The sequence below is a fragment of the Colletotrichum karsti genome (genome assembly GCF_011947395.1).
Source record: "Colletotrichum karsti strain CkLH20 chromosome Unknown Scaffold32, whole genome shotgun sequence".
Taxonomy (NCBI): Eukaryota; Fungi; Ascomycota; class Sordariomycetes; order Glomerellales; family Glomerellaceae; genus Colletotrichum; species Colletotrichum karsti.
Window position 1 is genome coordinate 382,578 of NW_024065932.1, and position 15,680 is coordinate 398,257.

Sequence of the window (15,680 nt, forward strand, 5' to 3'; positions counted from 1 at the left end):
AGGTGTTCTTTGACATGACTGCGGGTTAAACAAACAAATTGTGGGACATTGTCAGCGACTCTTTCAAACAAACGTTTCGATGAGTTTCATGAACAATGCTCTTGTGTTCACAACTAAAGCTGGGTCTTTTGTCACCCCTTCAGTTGTACCGAAGCTGAGCTAACATGATGAGAACTTCGGGTACCACGCAGCATCTCGTGCTGAGAAACCTCGAACAAGTTGGCGGTTACTGAGGCGGCACCGCACGAGGAATAGAATCGTTTTCAAGGAGTTGAATTATAGTGGCAGAACTGCCGGCGCCGTATGACAGATGATCCAACCTGCGCCAGGCAATGCTGCTTGCTCTAGGTATGCTGTACTTGCAATCTGAATGCCTACAAAAGACAGTGATATCTCGGTATTAATCGACTCGCACCCTCCAAATCGCTCAACTTCGAAGCTCTCGCCACGTTTTGAAAACTACCGTCGCCCACGCATCTAGTCTCAAATCTTCCTATCCCTCCCTCATGGCGGCTCACTCCCCTCTCCCAGCACTAGACCTGACTCGCCCGCTTCCTCTTCAACCACCTGCGCACGATATACTGATACGCAGCCTGCTCGCTCTCGCCCTCCCCCGGCGCGATCCGGAACGCCCGTCCTCCAGGCCGACGACGCATCAATACAGCCACGGACCTGGGAGGTGTAAGCGGGCGGTACGGGGACTGGTACGCTGCGACGGCGTCGGCGCGTCTCTGGCGGTGGGCTTCGACCGGCGCACCTTTGATGAAGTTGTTCTCCTGTTCCCAGTGTGTGGGGATCTTGAGGACTTTGCTGTGGATCACGTTCATTGCGAGGACTGCGTCCTCTGCTTTGACGACGAGGCTGGCGGGTTAATTTCCATGTTAGTGCTGCTGCTGATGAGAGATGTTGTGTCATGCTGCGGCTGTGATAGAAAGCACACGTGTGTTGGTAGGGATGGATGAAGACTTACGAGATGTTGATCTCGCTCGCGCCTTGGCTGACGAGGAAGATGTTGATCTTGGAGGATGCAAGGGCAGACATGATCTCGGCCGATATGCCGACCATATTCCTCATCTTGTGACCCACGACGGTCACGATGGACATGCTTTCTGTGATGACGACCTACGGTAACCAGTCAGCTGGTGCACCTGCCATAGAATCTCCGAGAGCAACCTCACCTTTCCGAACTTCTCGAGTTCAACCCTCAACCTCTGATGTTGACAAGATGGCTCGTCGGAGTGCTGAAAAGCAAGACTGACATTGCGCTCGCTCGTAGTAACGAGATCAGTCTTGATCCCTGCGTCCTCAAGCCGATCGAACACCCCAGACAGGAATCCTTGAGATTTCGTATTCCTATTGCAAACGACGTTGACGAGTAGGATGGAGTCCTTGACAGTGACAGCCGTAGGCCGCCGCCTCTCCTGCTGATCGCCATGATACCCATTCCCAAGCATGAAGTCAATGCTCGGCAGTGGCACCTTGACGTCGATCTTCTCGTCTGTCGGGGTAGGGGGAGTTAGAGGCGGTGTTGGTGTCCGGGAAGGGAAGATGATTGTGCCGGGTCCTGACGGGTTAAAGACATTTTTCAGTCTTAAGGGGATGTTGGCGCAGCGTATCTGGTCCATCGTAAGCGGATGGATCACCTCACTGCCATAGTAGGTCAACTCCGTCGCCTCCTCCGCAGTAACCGTCGCCAGCAGCCTCGCAGACGGTACCTTCCTCGGGTCTGCGGTAAAGATGCCGTCAACCTCCTTCCAAATCTGAAGTTCCGCCGCCTTGGTCCCGACCGCGCACATCGCCGCGCATAGATCCGAATAGCCTCTGCCCACGTTCTTCAGCAAGGAATCAGGCATTATGCCGAAGAAGCCGGTCACGATGGGAATATGGTCTCCGCATTCTCGTATCCTCCGGGTAATCTCATCGCCGATGAGATGATAGAATCTGGGACCAAGGCTTTCGAGTTTGGTCCTTTGCTCGAAAATGCTCCCGCCAAATACCGACTCAACGACATTTTCCAGAATGACCGGCTCGGCTGGAACACCTTTGCTGCTGAGGTACGCCGCGACAACTCTGCAAGCCAGCTTCTCCCCCAAGGCGACGACCCGATCCCTTGCCCTGGGCGACAGCTCCCCGATGATCTGCGCGGCGAGCAGAAACCCTCTCAGACTTTCACACTCCTTGACGATGAGAGATTTCGTGGTGTCGAAGATGTCGCTGCACGCATCACTCCGAGTGCCATTTGAGTTGACGAGGTGCTTCTCGAGAAGCCTGACGTGAGTATCCCGTACGGCGTCGATGACTTTGTTGAGCTCGCCCTGCGCCGCGAGTCCGGCTTCGGCATGAGACACGCACTCCAGTAGCAGGCTTGTGGTACCACTCGACTTTGTGGAACCGGAGAGGGCCGAACATACTACCACCAGGTTGTGCTCTTGCATGTATGATGGGATGATTTTGCTGCAGATCGACTCGAGCAACTTTCCGAGACTGGTACCGCCGTACTTCTGGACCAGCCAAGGCCGGTTTTCTTTTCCAACTTCCATGCTGTGCAGCGGGGACGGGGGGCAGCGGCAGTGGTGATCCTGATCGGGAGGGCCGGCCGTAAGGGGTGAGAGAGTCAGATGAGCGACGCAGTGGGCCTTCGTTTGTATTCGGCGGCCTCTACAACTCTGGCTGGAGCAACATATATCGTCTTCTTCGACCGCAATAAGGTGTCAACAGCAGAAGCTCCTCGGATGCCGGGCGAGCATTGCGGACAGCGAAACTTGGAGGTCTGCCTGTCCAAGGCGTCGTGGAGGTTTGGCTCAACTAAGGCGCATCCTCGGGAAACGGTCCACGGCGGCAGAAGAGTTCGCGCATTCCGGGATTTCCATTGCAAATTTGGCCCTGTGACAGCTGTCATTGGCGATGGCGTCTCCGGGCTGTGGAGTTCGTTGCCGGTGACTGCTGTGTTGGCCGTGGGCCAAACCCCGGCCTTCGGGATTTGAAGACATAAAGGCATTTAGAAGCGGCCCGCTCCTCCGCTCCGCCGTTCGGCGACTGCGCAAAACAATTCGCATTCCGCTTCAACTTATTTTGGAATAGGCTCCATCAAAACTGACGCGGGTGCGAAGTGTAGTGGAGATGAAGCCGTTCGGAATCAGGTTTGGCATGGGATGGTGCGGCCGTCAGGTCCGTGTTGTCAGCCATGTTTGACCAGATGATTTGCTGCAGCTGAGATCTCTCGCGTGTCACTAAATTCGCCGAACCCTGCTAATAATTAGAACGGTGCCCAATCAGCTAGTCTCGATCTCGGTTCATCCCGCTGCGAGGCAGGGGAACTTCCAGGGTTATCAGATCGAGGCTGGTCGCAGTTGTGTCTGCACGATTGACAAGACAGATGTTGTGTTCCAGGTTGATCGAAGCGTTGATCGGAGCGCCGTCATGGCTGATGCAATGTAATTGTATTGATACCCAAGCCGGAGGAATTGTGGCGTGAAATAAAGGTCGTAGAGCAAGAGTCGATCAAGAGTCAGCATATCGCCGCCAACTTTGTCTTAGCCGATACTGCACCACTGGAAAATGGATTAATGCCAGCAAGTCTTCAACGTAGTTAGTTGGAGACACGAACCGAGTCTGCCGATAATGTGATCAAGACCGAGGAAACTGTCGCACTTGGCTGTTGGTGGCGTTTCTTTTGGATAAGGTTGGATGATCATCCCATCCTACTGGAACTCGGGATTTGAAGCTCGATACCATTGTAAAAACGGCACTGTTCAGAGTTTGCATCGTATGCCGCTTTGAGAAAGCACATTCTCAATCAATGATATATTTTTGTGAAGCCGCGGAATAATTGCTTGTAACACCCGAGTACATCCTTTCGATTCTATTTGGGGCCGGCTGTAATCCATCTACCAGTTTTCAACTTCCCCTGTCAAACTTTCTCCGGCATCTGACATGTCGGCTTTGGAGGATTCGTGCACGTCGTGCATCGTAGCATACAAGTGCGGCAAGTCGGATCTCAACTTTGCTTGAATCAAGGCGTCCAGCTGGTCGAACTCTAGCAGGAAACCGTCGTGGCCATCAGATGATTGAAGCACGGAAAGCGAAGCGCCGGGCAAACATGCTGCAAGCCTTTCCTGTTGCTCTGGCAAAAATAAGGCGTCCGTTTCGACGCCAATGACCAAAGCTCCTGAAGACACTCTAGACAAGACTTCGATTAGGGCTTCGTCGCCAGACTTTTGCGTTCTGCCGTAAGCTACGTCGTGGTTGTCCATCTTATTAGTGATGTGTACATAACAGTTCGCATCGAATCGACTGATGAACTTCATCCCTTGGTAGTGTAGGTAACCCTGGGCCGAGAACGACGGATCTCTCGTTCTGCCTACAGATCGCCTGGCGTCACGATTTACCGACTCGATTGAGGGAACGTCGGTCCGCGGCAAGTCCAAAGGTGGTTCTGCGGGTTTGCTTTGTGTTCGTGGAGGCTTTCTTCCGAAACGCTTGTCAAAGCTCTCGCAAGACCGATAGGTTAACATAGCAATCATTCTCGCCGCAGCGAGTCCTGCTGAGGGTTGGCCTTCGGGGGTTGGTTGATAATATCCGTCATCGAACTTGGGATCGGAGTAGATGCACTGTCTCTGAGTCTCGGCCCAAGAAATACCCCATGCCGAATGATCAGCAGCCGTGGCGATTGGGATGATGTTCATGACATAGCCAGGCGGCGTGCAAAGTGGCCATTCAAGTGTGGTCATGCCTCCCATCGACCCGCCAACCACTGCGGCAACTGATTTGACACCGAGAGCATCAAGGACAAGTTTGTGGGCTCGAACATCGTCTCTGACCGTCGTCTGTGGGAATTCGCTTGCGTATCGTTGACCGGTGTTCGGGTTGGTTGTCAATGGCGAAGCACTTCCGTACGGTGACCCCAAAACGTTGCCGCAAAAGATGAAGAAGTGTCGGGGATCGAAAGCCTTTCCCGGTCCGATGAGTGGACTCCACCAGTCACCAACGTCACTGCTCCCCGTCAGAGCATGACAAATGACCAAGACGTTATCACGCTGGTCATTCAGTTTGCCCCAAGTCTTGTACGCCACAGGGCATTGCGAAAGAGTTTCTCCGTTGTCGAGTTCGAGTCTCGGGATTACGGCAAACTTCTGATCTCGGATAAGTCGGGCGTAGAAATTGTCTGGGTCCGGATTTGAGTGTGTGACTGGGTGATGTATGTCAATAAATTAGATCAACTCAAATTTGAGTGCATCAACTTACGAAGAGCCATGATTAGACTTTCCGTTAGATAAAGCCTTCCGAAATGTGGAATATTGAATCAGAAAAGTGATGTTGGCGCGACCTGTGTAAGAAGCGTTGGCTGTGTTAACGATGACGTGAGTATTCGACTTGGAGTATCATCGACGGCCGCTGGGATTTCTGTTGTTGTTTAAACCATGAAAACTCAGCTACACAACGCCTCTGACAATCCCATCTGACCAATAAGTTGGCCGCCTTGACGAAGAGCGGATAGCCTCAACTATGAAGGCAACTCCAAGGAGGCACGAGAACCCCGCATCCCCAAGCGCTGCATGGTTACGATTGTCTCGGATTACCAACATCGCCTACTGGGCTGCATCATGTACGCCTGATAATCCGACCAACGAGTTGCAGCAGTCGCGCTGGTTGGAGTTCCGTTATCGCCGGTGTTTGAAGGCATTCCGGGATTTGAGCTCATCCCCGATGCCCCAGACCGTGTGCTCCCGGCGATCGCATCGCCCCGGTGCATCCCGCGGGTCCATAGATGGCTCCAATGATCTCGAACGATAGTAAGGCCATTATGTGACTCGACGAGGGTCAAGGCGCAATCATATTGAGGAGTCATCTTGACTCATCACGTGGAAGAGCTTTAAAGCCGCCATTATTTGCCTTCTTGGCCGTGTACTCCGGTTACTGCTCCATAACCGACCCCGTACATTACTGAAAATGACGCCCACTCGTCCGATTGTCAAAGTTGCTGCGATTCAGGCTGCTCCGGTCTCCTTTGACCTGGAGAAGAGCCTGGAAAAGCTGGGTAATCTGACGGCGGAAGCCGCAGCGGCTGGCGCCGATCTCGTGGTGTTCCCGTAAGTACACAGCACTCTTGCCCCCGGAACTCGTTTTGGTAACAAAGACGCGTGGGTGTAGCGAAGGGTTCCTGTCTGCATACCCATGGAGATACGCATTTGATAGCACAATTGGTGCACGCGAACCTCGAGGTGATCCCAGCCATCGGTCTTTGATCGTCTAGTGTCTAGGTGCTAATCCCGAATAGGCCGAGAATGGTTCGCCAAGTACTTCGACTCTGCCGTCGAGGTCCCCTCGCCCGCGTTTGACGTGTTGTCGGAGACGGCTCGGAAGCATGGCGTGCTTTTGCAAGTTGGAATTATCGAGAAAGAGGGTGGCACGCTCTACTGCACTGCGCTACTACTCGACCGGGAGGGCCAAATTGTGTACAAGCGCCGCAAGGTACTGAAGCCTTTCAGCATCATCGTTGTACGAATTGGCGAACTGACTGCTGCAGCTGATCCCAACGGCAGCCGAGCGGCTGGTGTGGGGCCGGGGTTATGGAGATGGCTTGCAGGTGAAGCAAACAGATGTTGGTAAAGTTGGGAGTCTGATCTGGTCAGTGGTTGCGTCGAAAACAAAACGAAAGACAAACATGCTTACACGGAAACAGCTGGGAGAATTACATGCCCGCTGCACGCATGGCGATGTACCAACAAGGCATACAGTGAGTGTCGGCGGCGGAAGCAGATGTTTCTGGTGTCTGCAGTGTGCTGGAGGTCGAGGCTGACTTTGCTTAGAATTTACATCGCACCGCATGCGGATGATTTGCAGACCTGGATCGCATCGATGCAGCACATTGCCAAAGAGGGACGTTGCTTCGTCGTCTCGGTCAACTCCGTGGTCAAGGTATCGGATTTCCCGTCCGACTACCCACCATTCACGGCCGAACACCCCGACCGGAGACCGGACGGAGGGCAATGGGAGCCGAATGACATTGTCAACCACGGAGGGACCTGCATCGTCGGGCCGCTTGGGACGATGCTCGCGGAACCGGTGTGGGACAGGGAGGAAATCATCTATGCCGACTTGAGAATGGCAGATATCACGGAATCCAGGGTATGCCATCCATCCAGGGCAGCACGTTGCTCCTAGTCAGTCGGTCGCATGGCGTGAGCTAAAATTCCTGACAGCTTGACTTTGACCCGGTCGGCAGTTACTCTCGGCCAGACATCTTGTAAGTTCGACCCGGCCGAAAAGGTCGTTGATCATGAGCTGACAGGCGGTCTAGTTCGTTGACGGTCAACACCAAGCCCGGCACCAACGTGGCATTCAGCAGCTGAGGCGACGTTCCGAGGGTGAAACGGGCGCTGCGAGGTGCGTGGGGGTGTGTATTGGGGCCGGGGTGTGATGCGGAGAGACGGGGATTGTGAGAGTCGAGATTTATGGAACCTGACTCGGAGGCTGCATTGCTTGTCTGGCGGGCGAGAGCTTCGGGGGCGAGATACTGCATAGTACGTGCTGGACGGGATCGGAGTAGCTCTTCGTATCCGACTTGGAGAAGCTTTGGGCGATGTCTATGCGTGTTAACGTTGTCGGACGGAATGTGATGCAAAACGTTCGGCGTCGTTGTCGCACATTGGCTGGGTCGTATTGCGTCTTCTCGAATGTGTGGTTTCAATCCGATAGACTGGGCTGTTAGAGAGAGCTGTCCGTGTCGACGAACTGAAGACATGGACTCATGGCCAGGCCGAGAGATGGGATGGCACTCGAAGACGAGCATATGAGTCTTGACGGGAAACCTTGAAGATTGCGACATTGGTGTTCATGGTGAAAATCTCAATTGCGAGCCCGAGTGCTTGCTGAGTCTGCTGCTGACAGAGCATCCGTAATCATTGCTGTGGCAGATGAACGCGCTTGTAGATGAATCGTGGTGTTTGTGAGTATCGAGTACGCAGGCGCGTATGCGTACACCGAGTCCACGATGGTTTCCGATGTTTCGACTCTGCAGCTCGAGCTCGTCTGGACGGAGTTTTCCAGCCCCCCTGACGTGTGTTCCTGCTTTTTCTTGCGCCCTGACGTTGACTGGCAACAGAAAAAGCCTCTCCGGGGAAGGGCGGAAAGAGTTGTCTAAGGTGAGCTTGACGGAGAGCAGGGTCTGGTGAGACAGAGATAGGTGAGGCCGGTGAGACACGGCAACGGGCAATTACAATGGAATCGTGGAAGGCAACAGTGAGTGACACAATGGCAACACGACGACGGGCAGGCACGAGTTCCAACGGGCAGGCGCAGCGCAGGAACGGGCGAGGACAGAGGCAGGAGGCGTGGACGGGTACAGAGTACGTACCTTGCATATCGGTGCATCTCAATCGGACAGTGCCAATTACCAGAGTTTGCTGTGCGAGACCCCTGTCAAAGACCGATCCAGCCGCCTCGTGCACTGTGCGCAAGTTTTCTCATTGGAAGATCACTGATGTATTGACGCACGCGATTGGCCAACTTACTCGGTTAACCCAGACTCTGCCCCCACCAGACCCCACTTGAATCCCGGGGGAGCAGGAAGCAGGAAGCAACTTTCCACGTCCCGGGCGTGCCTGCTCCATCGCAACTCCCGAGAGCGACGAGTGACTTTTCTGACCGTGACCAACGAGGAAAAAAGAATGCGAGGAAGAAAAAATAAAAAATAAAAAAAAATGAAAAAGAGAAGAAGGAAAATCCCCTCAAATTCTCTCTCTCATAGGTACTTGGCTCGTGCCCTGTCCGCCACTCATTGCCAAATGTCAACGACAAACGACAATGCCAAAATGCCCAAGTCCAACTGTGACTACCTACTGCACCTGCCCATGATCGAACCATCGTTTGTTTTTTCCCCCTTCCCCACCCTTCCTTGCCTCCCAACTGGCCGCCCTGCGTCGCCCTCCCATTACAAATCTGGCCGGGCCGCCGCATTTTGCCCCTCCGCCCGCCGAAGCGAAGTCGATCTGAAGCATTCAACCCGACACCAAAAGGAAGCAGCAGAGCAAACAAGATACCACCACCCGCACCAGCTGACGACACCCCTCTTCGAACTTCCTACAGCTGCCGCCCCTTCTCAGACGCAGTAGTCACAAACGGCACACTCAGTCACCACCAACTCATCGGCCCTTCGACTTCATACCCCCAGTTGATAGGTTCGCCTTCCGGCTCGGCCGTTCCTGATTAGATCTCGCCATCTCTCCGTCCAGGACGAACTTATTACGTTTCCAGTCCCCGCTACTGCCAGACCCAGTCAACTCCCGCACACCCCGACTTTCACCCAGAACGCCGCCGTTGACCGTGCCGTGACAGACCCCGACCGGTCCGGAAGGATTCTTGGGTCGCCTGCTTCTCTCCGACGCCTCCTATTCCTCATTTTCATTCATTGACTTGCCCGTCTTACATGTTGAATCAACTCTCTCGGCCATGACAACAATGACCGAAGCCGTAGCAGCCCCCGTTCCCGCCTCCGCGGCCAAGAAGAAGTTTGCTACCCCTCCTGTTAAGATCGCTTGCCTCTCCTGGTACGTCTCCTTCACCCCAGCACTCTGCCATCACCATTCGAGGACTTTTAGATGGCACACTCAGCTATATGATTGATGCTGCCCGCTATATCCTTCTTCCAAGTTGTCATTGAAGATGTAGCTCATACCTCAGTAGTCGAGCTTCACGAACACGATGCGATGGAGCTAGTCCATGTGCCAGTGTAAGCAAATCTTTCCGCCTAGAGACAACGCTGCGTTGTCCATCTACCAAGAACCCCCATGGCTGACGTAATGCAGTGCAAAAGCAGAGGGCGCGATTGCGTCTACAAGCCGAGCAGGAGAGGAGGCGCCCGCGTGAGGCGGAAGCCTCGCGCAATGGATGAGCTGGCTCAGCAGAATCCTGCCTTCTCTGCCGACATGCCATTGGATGAGTCCACTCCTCAAGACCGTGAGTCAACCATGTTTGCGAAAAAGAAAATGTCGTTGAGCAGACTCCTGATTGTCGTTGCAGCTATATCTCTTCAGAACTATATCGACCCGGGCGCTGGCTTGAAGCAACTTCAAGACTTCTTCCAGGACAGTGACTTCATCTTCGACACCTTGTTCATGTCTGGCGTACCGGGAAGCACAAGCGGCGAGAGTGCGTCCGAGGCTTCCTACACCTTCCCGACGCCAACGATCCCGGTTGCAAGAGCGTACAAAAGTGACGAGGCCATGTAAGTGTTTCGCTCGTATGACCGTGTCAACTACTAACAATTTCCTAGTCTGGATGCATACTACATCTTCATTCACCCGTTCTTCCCCATCCTGCCTGCTCCTAGCGTCATGCCCATGGATCAGGCTGTGCCGCACTTCCAGAACGATACCGACAGCTTTCAAGACGAGTATCAGCCATCAACACCAATTAGCCTGGCTATTTCGGCCATCCTGGCGTTGATTCCGTGTTCAAACGACACCAACCATCTGAGCAAAGAGTCGGTCGTGTTCCGCCGCAGATACGCCCAGTATCTAGCCCAATGCGCTATCGAGAGCATCGAAATCGAGTCGGAAATCCCGGATTCATCTATTGAGCCACCGAAAGCCTTGAATGAGTCGCCTGATGAGTTCCCGAGGCAGCAATTCCATCCCAGCGTACCGCTCGAGCTGGAGAGCGTCATTGCGCTTGACATCCTCAGCGTCTATGAGTACGCGCAGAGGGGCAACTTGAAGAAGATGCAGGCGAGGGCAGGCCAGGCTTTGGTATCCGCCATGTCGCTCGGCATCCATGCTTGTACCGAAGACGATGTCTTCGCCGAGGCCAGACGAAGGGTGTGGTGGATGACGGTGCGTTGGTCGTTTTGGTGTCGTCGAATTCTTCGCTAACGAGCTGGTAGTACATCTGTGTCTGTCAAGGGTCCATTGTCAGCAACACTGTGAGCATCCCCGTCATCCTTCATGAGGCAATGGCTGATTTCGCGGAGGAGCCTACCTTTTCGGTGTTTACACCTAGCTACACAACCAAATACCCCGTCATACAATCAGACCCTGATGTAAGTTGCCCCTTCGTTCTTTCAGCGGATAAAAGCTCATCGTTATTCAGGCTTTTGCCGTGTACATCCAGGCTCAACAAGCTATTCTTTCGGCAACTCAGTTTGTCATCGAGCTCAACAAGACGGTCAAGAGCGGTGGCGACATGACACGCATATACGCGAGGATGAAGGAGATGGAGCAATATCTGGAGCCCCTCAACACGATGGCAGATTCGTGGATACTGCAATCCACAACGACGACACCGCTGGATCCGACTGAGGAGATCCTCTCCCGGTCGCTGAGGTGCATGGCTCGCATCAAGCTGAACAGGTATGTCGGTACCTCTAAAATCACGACAGCAACTAATGCCAATCAGTGCGCGAATCAAAATCCACCGGTACTGCGCCTTTTTCGACATGCCCGTATTCTCCGGGAAGCACTGTGACTTGAAGTCCAAGGCCGATAATGACAGCGGCGATCTCAAGACGTGGCCATCCTGCTCTTGCAGCAGCATGATGACCCTCCCCTCACCGCCGATGCCTGGGTCGAACGGGACGTCCTCGCCACCAAACTCCGGCAAGAAATCTCCTCACTCGGAACACTCGCCTGGCGGAAATCCTCTATCTGCGTTCCCCTTCAGCAGCCACCAATCGGCCAAGATATGCTTAAAAGCAGCCATCAACATCGCCCAATCATTCGACGACCTGCCGTATCCAAACCCCTTCGGCCAGCTGTGCCCTGCCCCCTGCTATCTGGCGCCCACATCGACGATTGTGTGCCCGAGGACCATGCCCTCGTTCGCTTGCTGTGCTATGCAGTGCGCTTACGCGTTGCTAATGGTCAACCACAAGACGAAGGCCATGTATCCCGAGAACGCCCTGGCAACCCCGATGGTGGAAAGTCTACTCCTGCGCCTGCAGACGGGGCTGGCCTCAATCTCCGCGACCCTTGAGAACTATGCTACGGCCTTTGAGGCGCTCGGCGGCATGCGAGGTAAGACAAAACCCCTCACAATCTATCTATCGGTAACGTGCGTATACTAATTTCCTTTTTCAGACCAAATTCGGAGCGTTATCGAGCCCACCATGATGTTCGACCCTACAGTCTAGGCGCGCTCGGATCTCCGGTATTCCTTTTTTCTCCGGTCGACCTGGAGGCCACCTGCATCTCGCATCCACGCGAGACGGCGTCTCACGGCATCTCGATGGGATCTGGACGCGGGCTCTGAGTGGGTCTCGGGAACCTGCACGTAAAGGGGGGCTCCGCGGGGTTTGCTCAGCTATCAGCAAAGACCGGGCGATCGACCATGGGCTGTTGCACGGCGACGCGATGCATGGCGATGCATGGCGACGCATTGCATTCTGATCTGGGTATCAAATTGATGGGGTATCGAACGATTGAAACGAAATGATGGAGTTGCTTCACGGGCGTTCTTGGAGGCATTTAAGACATTGGGCTTTGCCATGAAGGTTTTACCTGGGTTGAGACATCAGTTTCGACGTATTCGGAGTTGAACCGGGAGCCAAAGCGACGACTTTAGACTATCATTACCCCTCTCAATCATTCTTCTTTTTCCGTATCGTTCAAGATGCCTGTCTCCGGATCTCTTGCCAACGTGGACTGGTGAGAATCCCGGTCGGCCTTTGGATCGTCAAAATCTGACACACTGATGGAATAGGGAGCCGGATTTCTCCACGCTCGCCGTCCACGGCGGGCAAGAGCCTGATCCCGTGAACGGCTCCAGAGCCGTGCCGCTGTACCAAACGGCAGCTTACAACTTTTCCGACGCCGCCGGTCAGTTTTCGTCGAACATGTGCGGCACGCAGCGAGACTGACGAGACAACACACAGATGGCGCCAGCAAGTTTGCATGGAGCAAAGATGGCTACGTCTACACACGAATGGGCAACCCGACCAACAGCGTCTTCGAGTCGCGCATGGCGATGCTCGAGGGTGGTGTTGGAGCCGTTGCAGCGGCCTCTGGCCACGCCGCGCAGTTCATGGCCCTGACGCAGTGCTGCGAGCCGGGCCAGAACTTCGTGAGCACCAGCTGGCTGTACGGCGGCACCTACAACCAGTTCCGCGTATACATGAAGAAGTTCAAAATCGACGTCAAGTGGGTTGTGGGCAACGAGCCCGCGGATATCGACGCGGCCATTGACGAGAACACACGATGCGTTTACATCGAGACGATCAGCAACCCGAAGCACAGCGTACCCGACATCAAGGCCATCGCGGAGGTGGCGCACAAGCACGGCGTCCCCCTCATCGTCGACAACACCTTCGGCATGGGAGGATACCTCTGCCAGCCGATCAGACAGGGTGCCGACATCGTCACGCACTCGTGCACCAAGTGGATCGGCGGCCACGGCACATCCATGGGCGGAATCGTCATCGACGGCGGCCACTTCGACTGGAGCGCGTCCGGCAAGTTCCCCGGCTTCACGGAGCCGGCGGACGGATACCACGGGCTGAAGTTCTGGGACACGTACGGATACAAGGCGCTCTCGGCCAAGGTCCGCATGGACAGCATGCGCGACCTGGGACCCTGTCTGAGCCCGTTCAACGCGTGGCTCTTCCTCCAGGGTCTCGAGACCCTCGCCCTCCGAGGCCAGCGCCACGTCGAGAACACGCAGAATCTGGCCGAGTGGCTCGAGGCGCACCCCAGCGTCAACTGGGTGCTCTACCCGGGCCTCAAGTCGCACTCGGACTACGAGTACACCAAGAGAGTCTTCACCAACGGCGCCGGCGGTGTCTTGACCTTCGGAGTAGTAAGCTTTTCACCCGACAATCTCGCGCCTCCCACGTCTTGCTAACAAAGTCCTCCGCAGGCAGGAAACATCGACCAAATCCGCGCCGTCGTCGACAACCTCAAGCTCTGCTCGCACCTCGCCAACGTCGGCGACGCCAAGACGCTCATCATCCACCCCTGGGTGACGACCCACCAGCAGCTCCCGGACGAGGAGAAGATCAAGGGCGGCGTCACGCCGGACCTCATCCGCGTCTCGGTCGGCATCGAGGGCTTCGAGGACATCAGGAAGGACTTCGAGCAGGCCTTCGCGGCCGCCGGGCTGCCCGCGGCCGTCAAGACGGGCGGCGACCCGTTCGCCAAGGCGCTGAACCTCGTCTCGGGCGGGTTCATGGGCAAGAAAGCCACGGGCGCGCCGAGGCCGGGTACGGACGGGACGGTGCAGGTTCAGGCGTAGGGTTGGGACTTTGGGGGGTTCGGCTGGGCGACGGATGAGTGGTAGCATGAGCGATTGAGCGGGTTTAGAATCATTTCGTCGTGTCTTGCACAGGTAGTGGCAGTTTCAATGCAAAATTTTATCGTTAGCGAGACAAGTATGGCCTAATACTGACGTGTATTAAGCCAAGCCAGGTCCGAACGCCCCTCAAATGGATCTGATAAAAGTGAGCACATCAGATCTGGATCAGAACTCGGATCTGAGAGGCAGCAGGTACCTGTCTATCATCGGCGAACTGGACCCTGTGACTCGGAGAGGCAAGATTCAGGGCAGATCGGATACCACCTACCTACGGGTCTACCCAGTTTCCGGGGTCGTGGGGGTGGGCAGTCGCGTACCTAGTAGAGTAACATGGCATCGGTGCTTACCTCAATCACACCTCCATCTCGTCAATCGTGATATGATAGTGGCGGGGAAAGAACGATGGAAAGGGTGCATCCAGAGAAGCCGCTCCTGTGCACCGGCGCCGATTGATGACATCACCCAACCCAAACCCCTCGCGAAAACCTCCCTCCCCTCTCTCACATACATCACGGATATCAACTACGGCTACCATCACACCTAAAATCGCTACCAAAACTTTCAACTCATCCTTAACCTCCACTTCTCAATAAGCGATCACGACCGAATCCAAAATGGCAGTCCCACCACACCTCCTCAAAGCCATCGCCACAAGCGAGCACAACGCCCCGGAAGAGCGCGACGCGGCGCAGAGGACGTTGGATAGCACGGAGAGGCTCATGGGGAAGCGTCTGGAGATGGGGTTAGAGCGTGAGGGCGGCCAGCAGGATCAAGATCAGGACCGCCGGGAGCAGAGAGGCGACGAGCATGGAGAAAAGACGCGGACGCAGGATGGTGATCAAGTCAAAGGCGAAAAGGACTTGTCGGACAAAAATGATCAATCGAAGTGAGTCGGGAACATGGTTGAATGGGCCAGAGAAGGGCCCAGTAAGGAGAGCTGAAAGGAAGCATCAATCAGTATGTTACACCTAACCGTTTATTCAAAGAATTCCAATCCTTCCTCTTTAATTGGTGTTTCGGGGATGCCAAAGAAGATGGAATCATCTCCAACCCCAAAGACCTCTGATCAACCCCGGATGACTCCTAAAAATAAGTTATCAGCTCCACCTCAATGCAAGGAACGCACCAACACCCGCAATCCGCCCATTCCCAGTGCCTCCCCCGAAAATCAGTCGACAATCGGAAACCAACGGTGCGCCCTTCGCCGGCCCAGGCCTCCGCGCCTCCCTCCGATGGCTTCCGTCGCCCCACCAAAAAATTACTCACAGCTCCCGTAGTTTGGCACCGCTGACCTGACAGCTTTTTACCCCGGCGCAGTGGAAGGCAGGGTGGTGCGAGTTGCAAATCAGACCACCATCATTCGTTTCCGCCCAGCCCATCAACCACGACATTTCCCC

The 15,680-nt window shown here is 54.9% G+C and overlaps 4 protein-coding genes across 4 annotated transcripts; 3 read left to right on the forward strand and 1 right to left on the reverse strand.

Moving 5' to 3' along the window:
* Positions 1–533: 533 nt before the first annotated feature.
* On the reverse strand, positions 534–2,540 carry CkaCkLH20_09186 (aspartate kinase; the record flags this gene model as incomplete). Its single annotated transcript, XM_038891901.1, has 3 exons — positions 534–861; positions 971–1,122; positions 1,179–2,540. 3 exons carry the CDS (start codon positions 2,538–2,540, stop codon positions 534–536), a joined length of 1,842 nt encoding a protein of 613 aa, XP_038742834.1.
* A 3,409-nt stretch (positions 2,541–5,949) lies between these two features.
* Positions 5,950–7,352, forward strand: CkaCkLH20_09187 (carbon-nitrogen hydrolase; the record flags this gene model as incomplete). Its single annotated transcript, XM_038891902.1, has 8 exons — positions 5,950–6,089; positions 6,151–6,221; positions 6,278–6,471; positions 6,527–6,627; positions 6,683–6,736; positions 6,810–7,128; positions 7,203–7,246; positions 7,301–7,352. The coding sequence occupies 8 exons, from the start codon at positions 5,950–5,952 to the stop codon at positions 7,350–7,352; spliced, it is 975 nt and encodes a 324-aa protein (XP_038742835.1).
* Positions 7,353–12,606: 5,254 nt separating this feature from the next.
* CkaCkLH20_09188 (O-acetylhomoserine aminocarboxypropyltransferase/cysteine synthase) lies at positions 12,607–14,223 on the forward strand (the record flags this gene model as incomplete). Its single annotated transcript, XM_038891903.1, has 4 exons — positions 12,607–12,641; positions 12,697–12,812; positions 12,869–13,788; positions 13,849–14,223. The coding sequence occupies 4 exons, from the start codon at positions 12,607–12,609 to the stop codon at positions 14,221–14,223; spliced, it is 1,446 nt and encodes a 481-aa protein (XP_038742836.1).
* Positions 14,224–14,897: 674 nt separating this feature from the next.
* Positions 14,898–15,173, forward strand: CkaCkLH20_09189 (uncharacterized protein; the record flags this gene model as incomplete). The annotated part of the gene is made up of 1 exon (XM_038891904.1): positions 14,898–15,173. The coding sequence occupies one exon, from the start codon at positions 14,898–14,900 to the stop codon at positions 15,171–15,173; it is 276 nt and encodes a 91-aa protein (XP_038742837.1).
* Between the last annotated feature and the right edge of the window lie 507 nt (positions 15,174–15,680).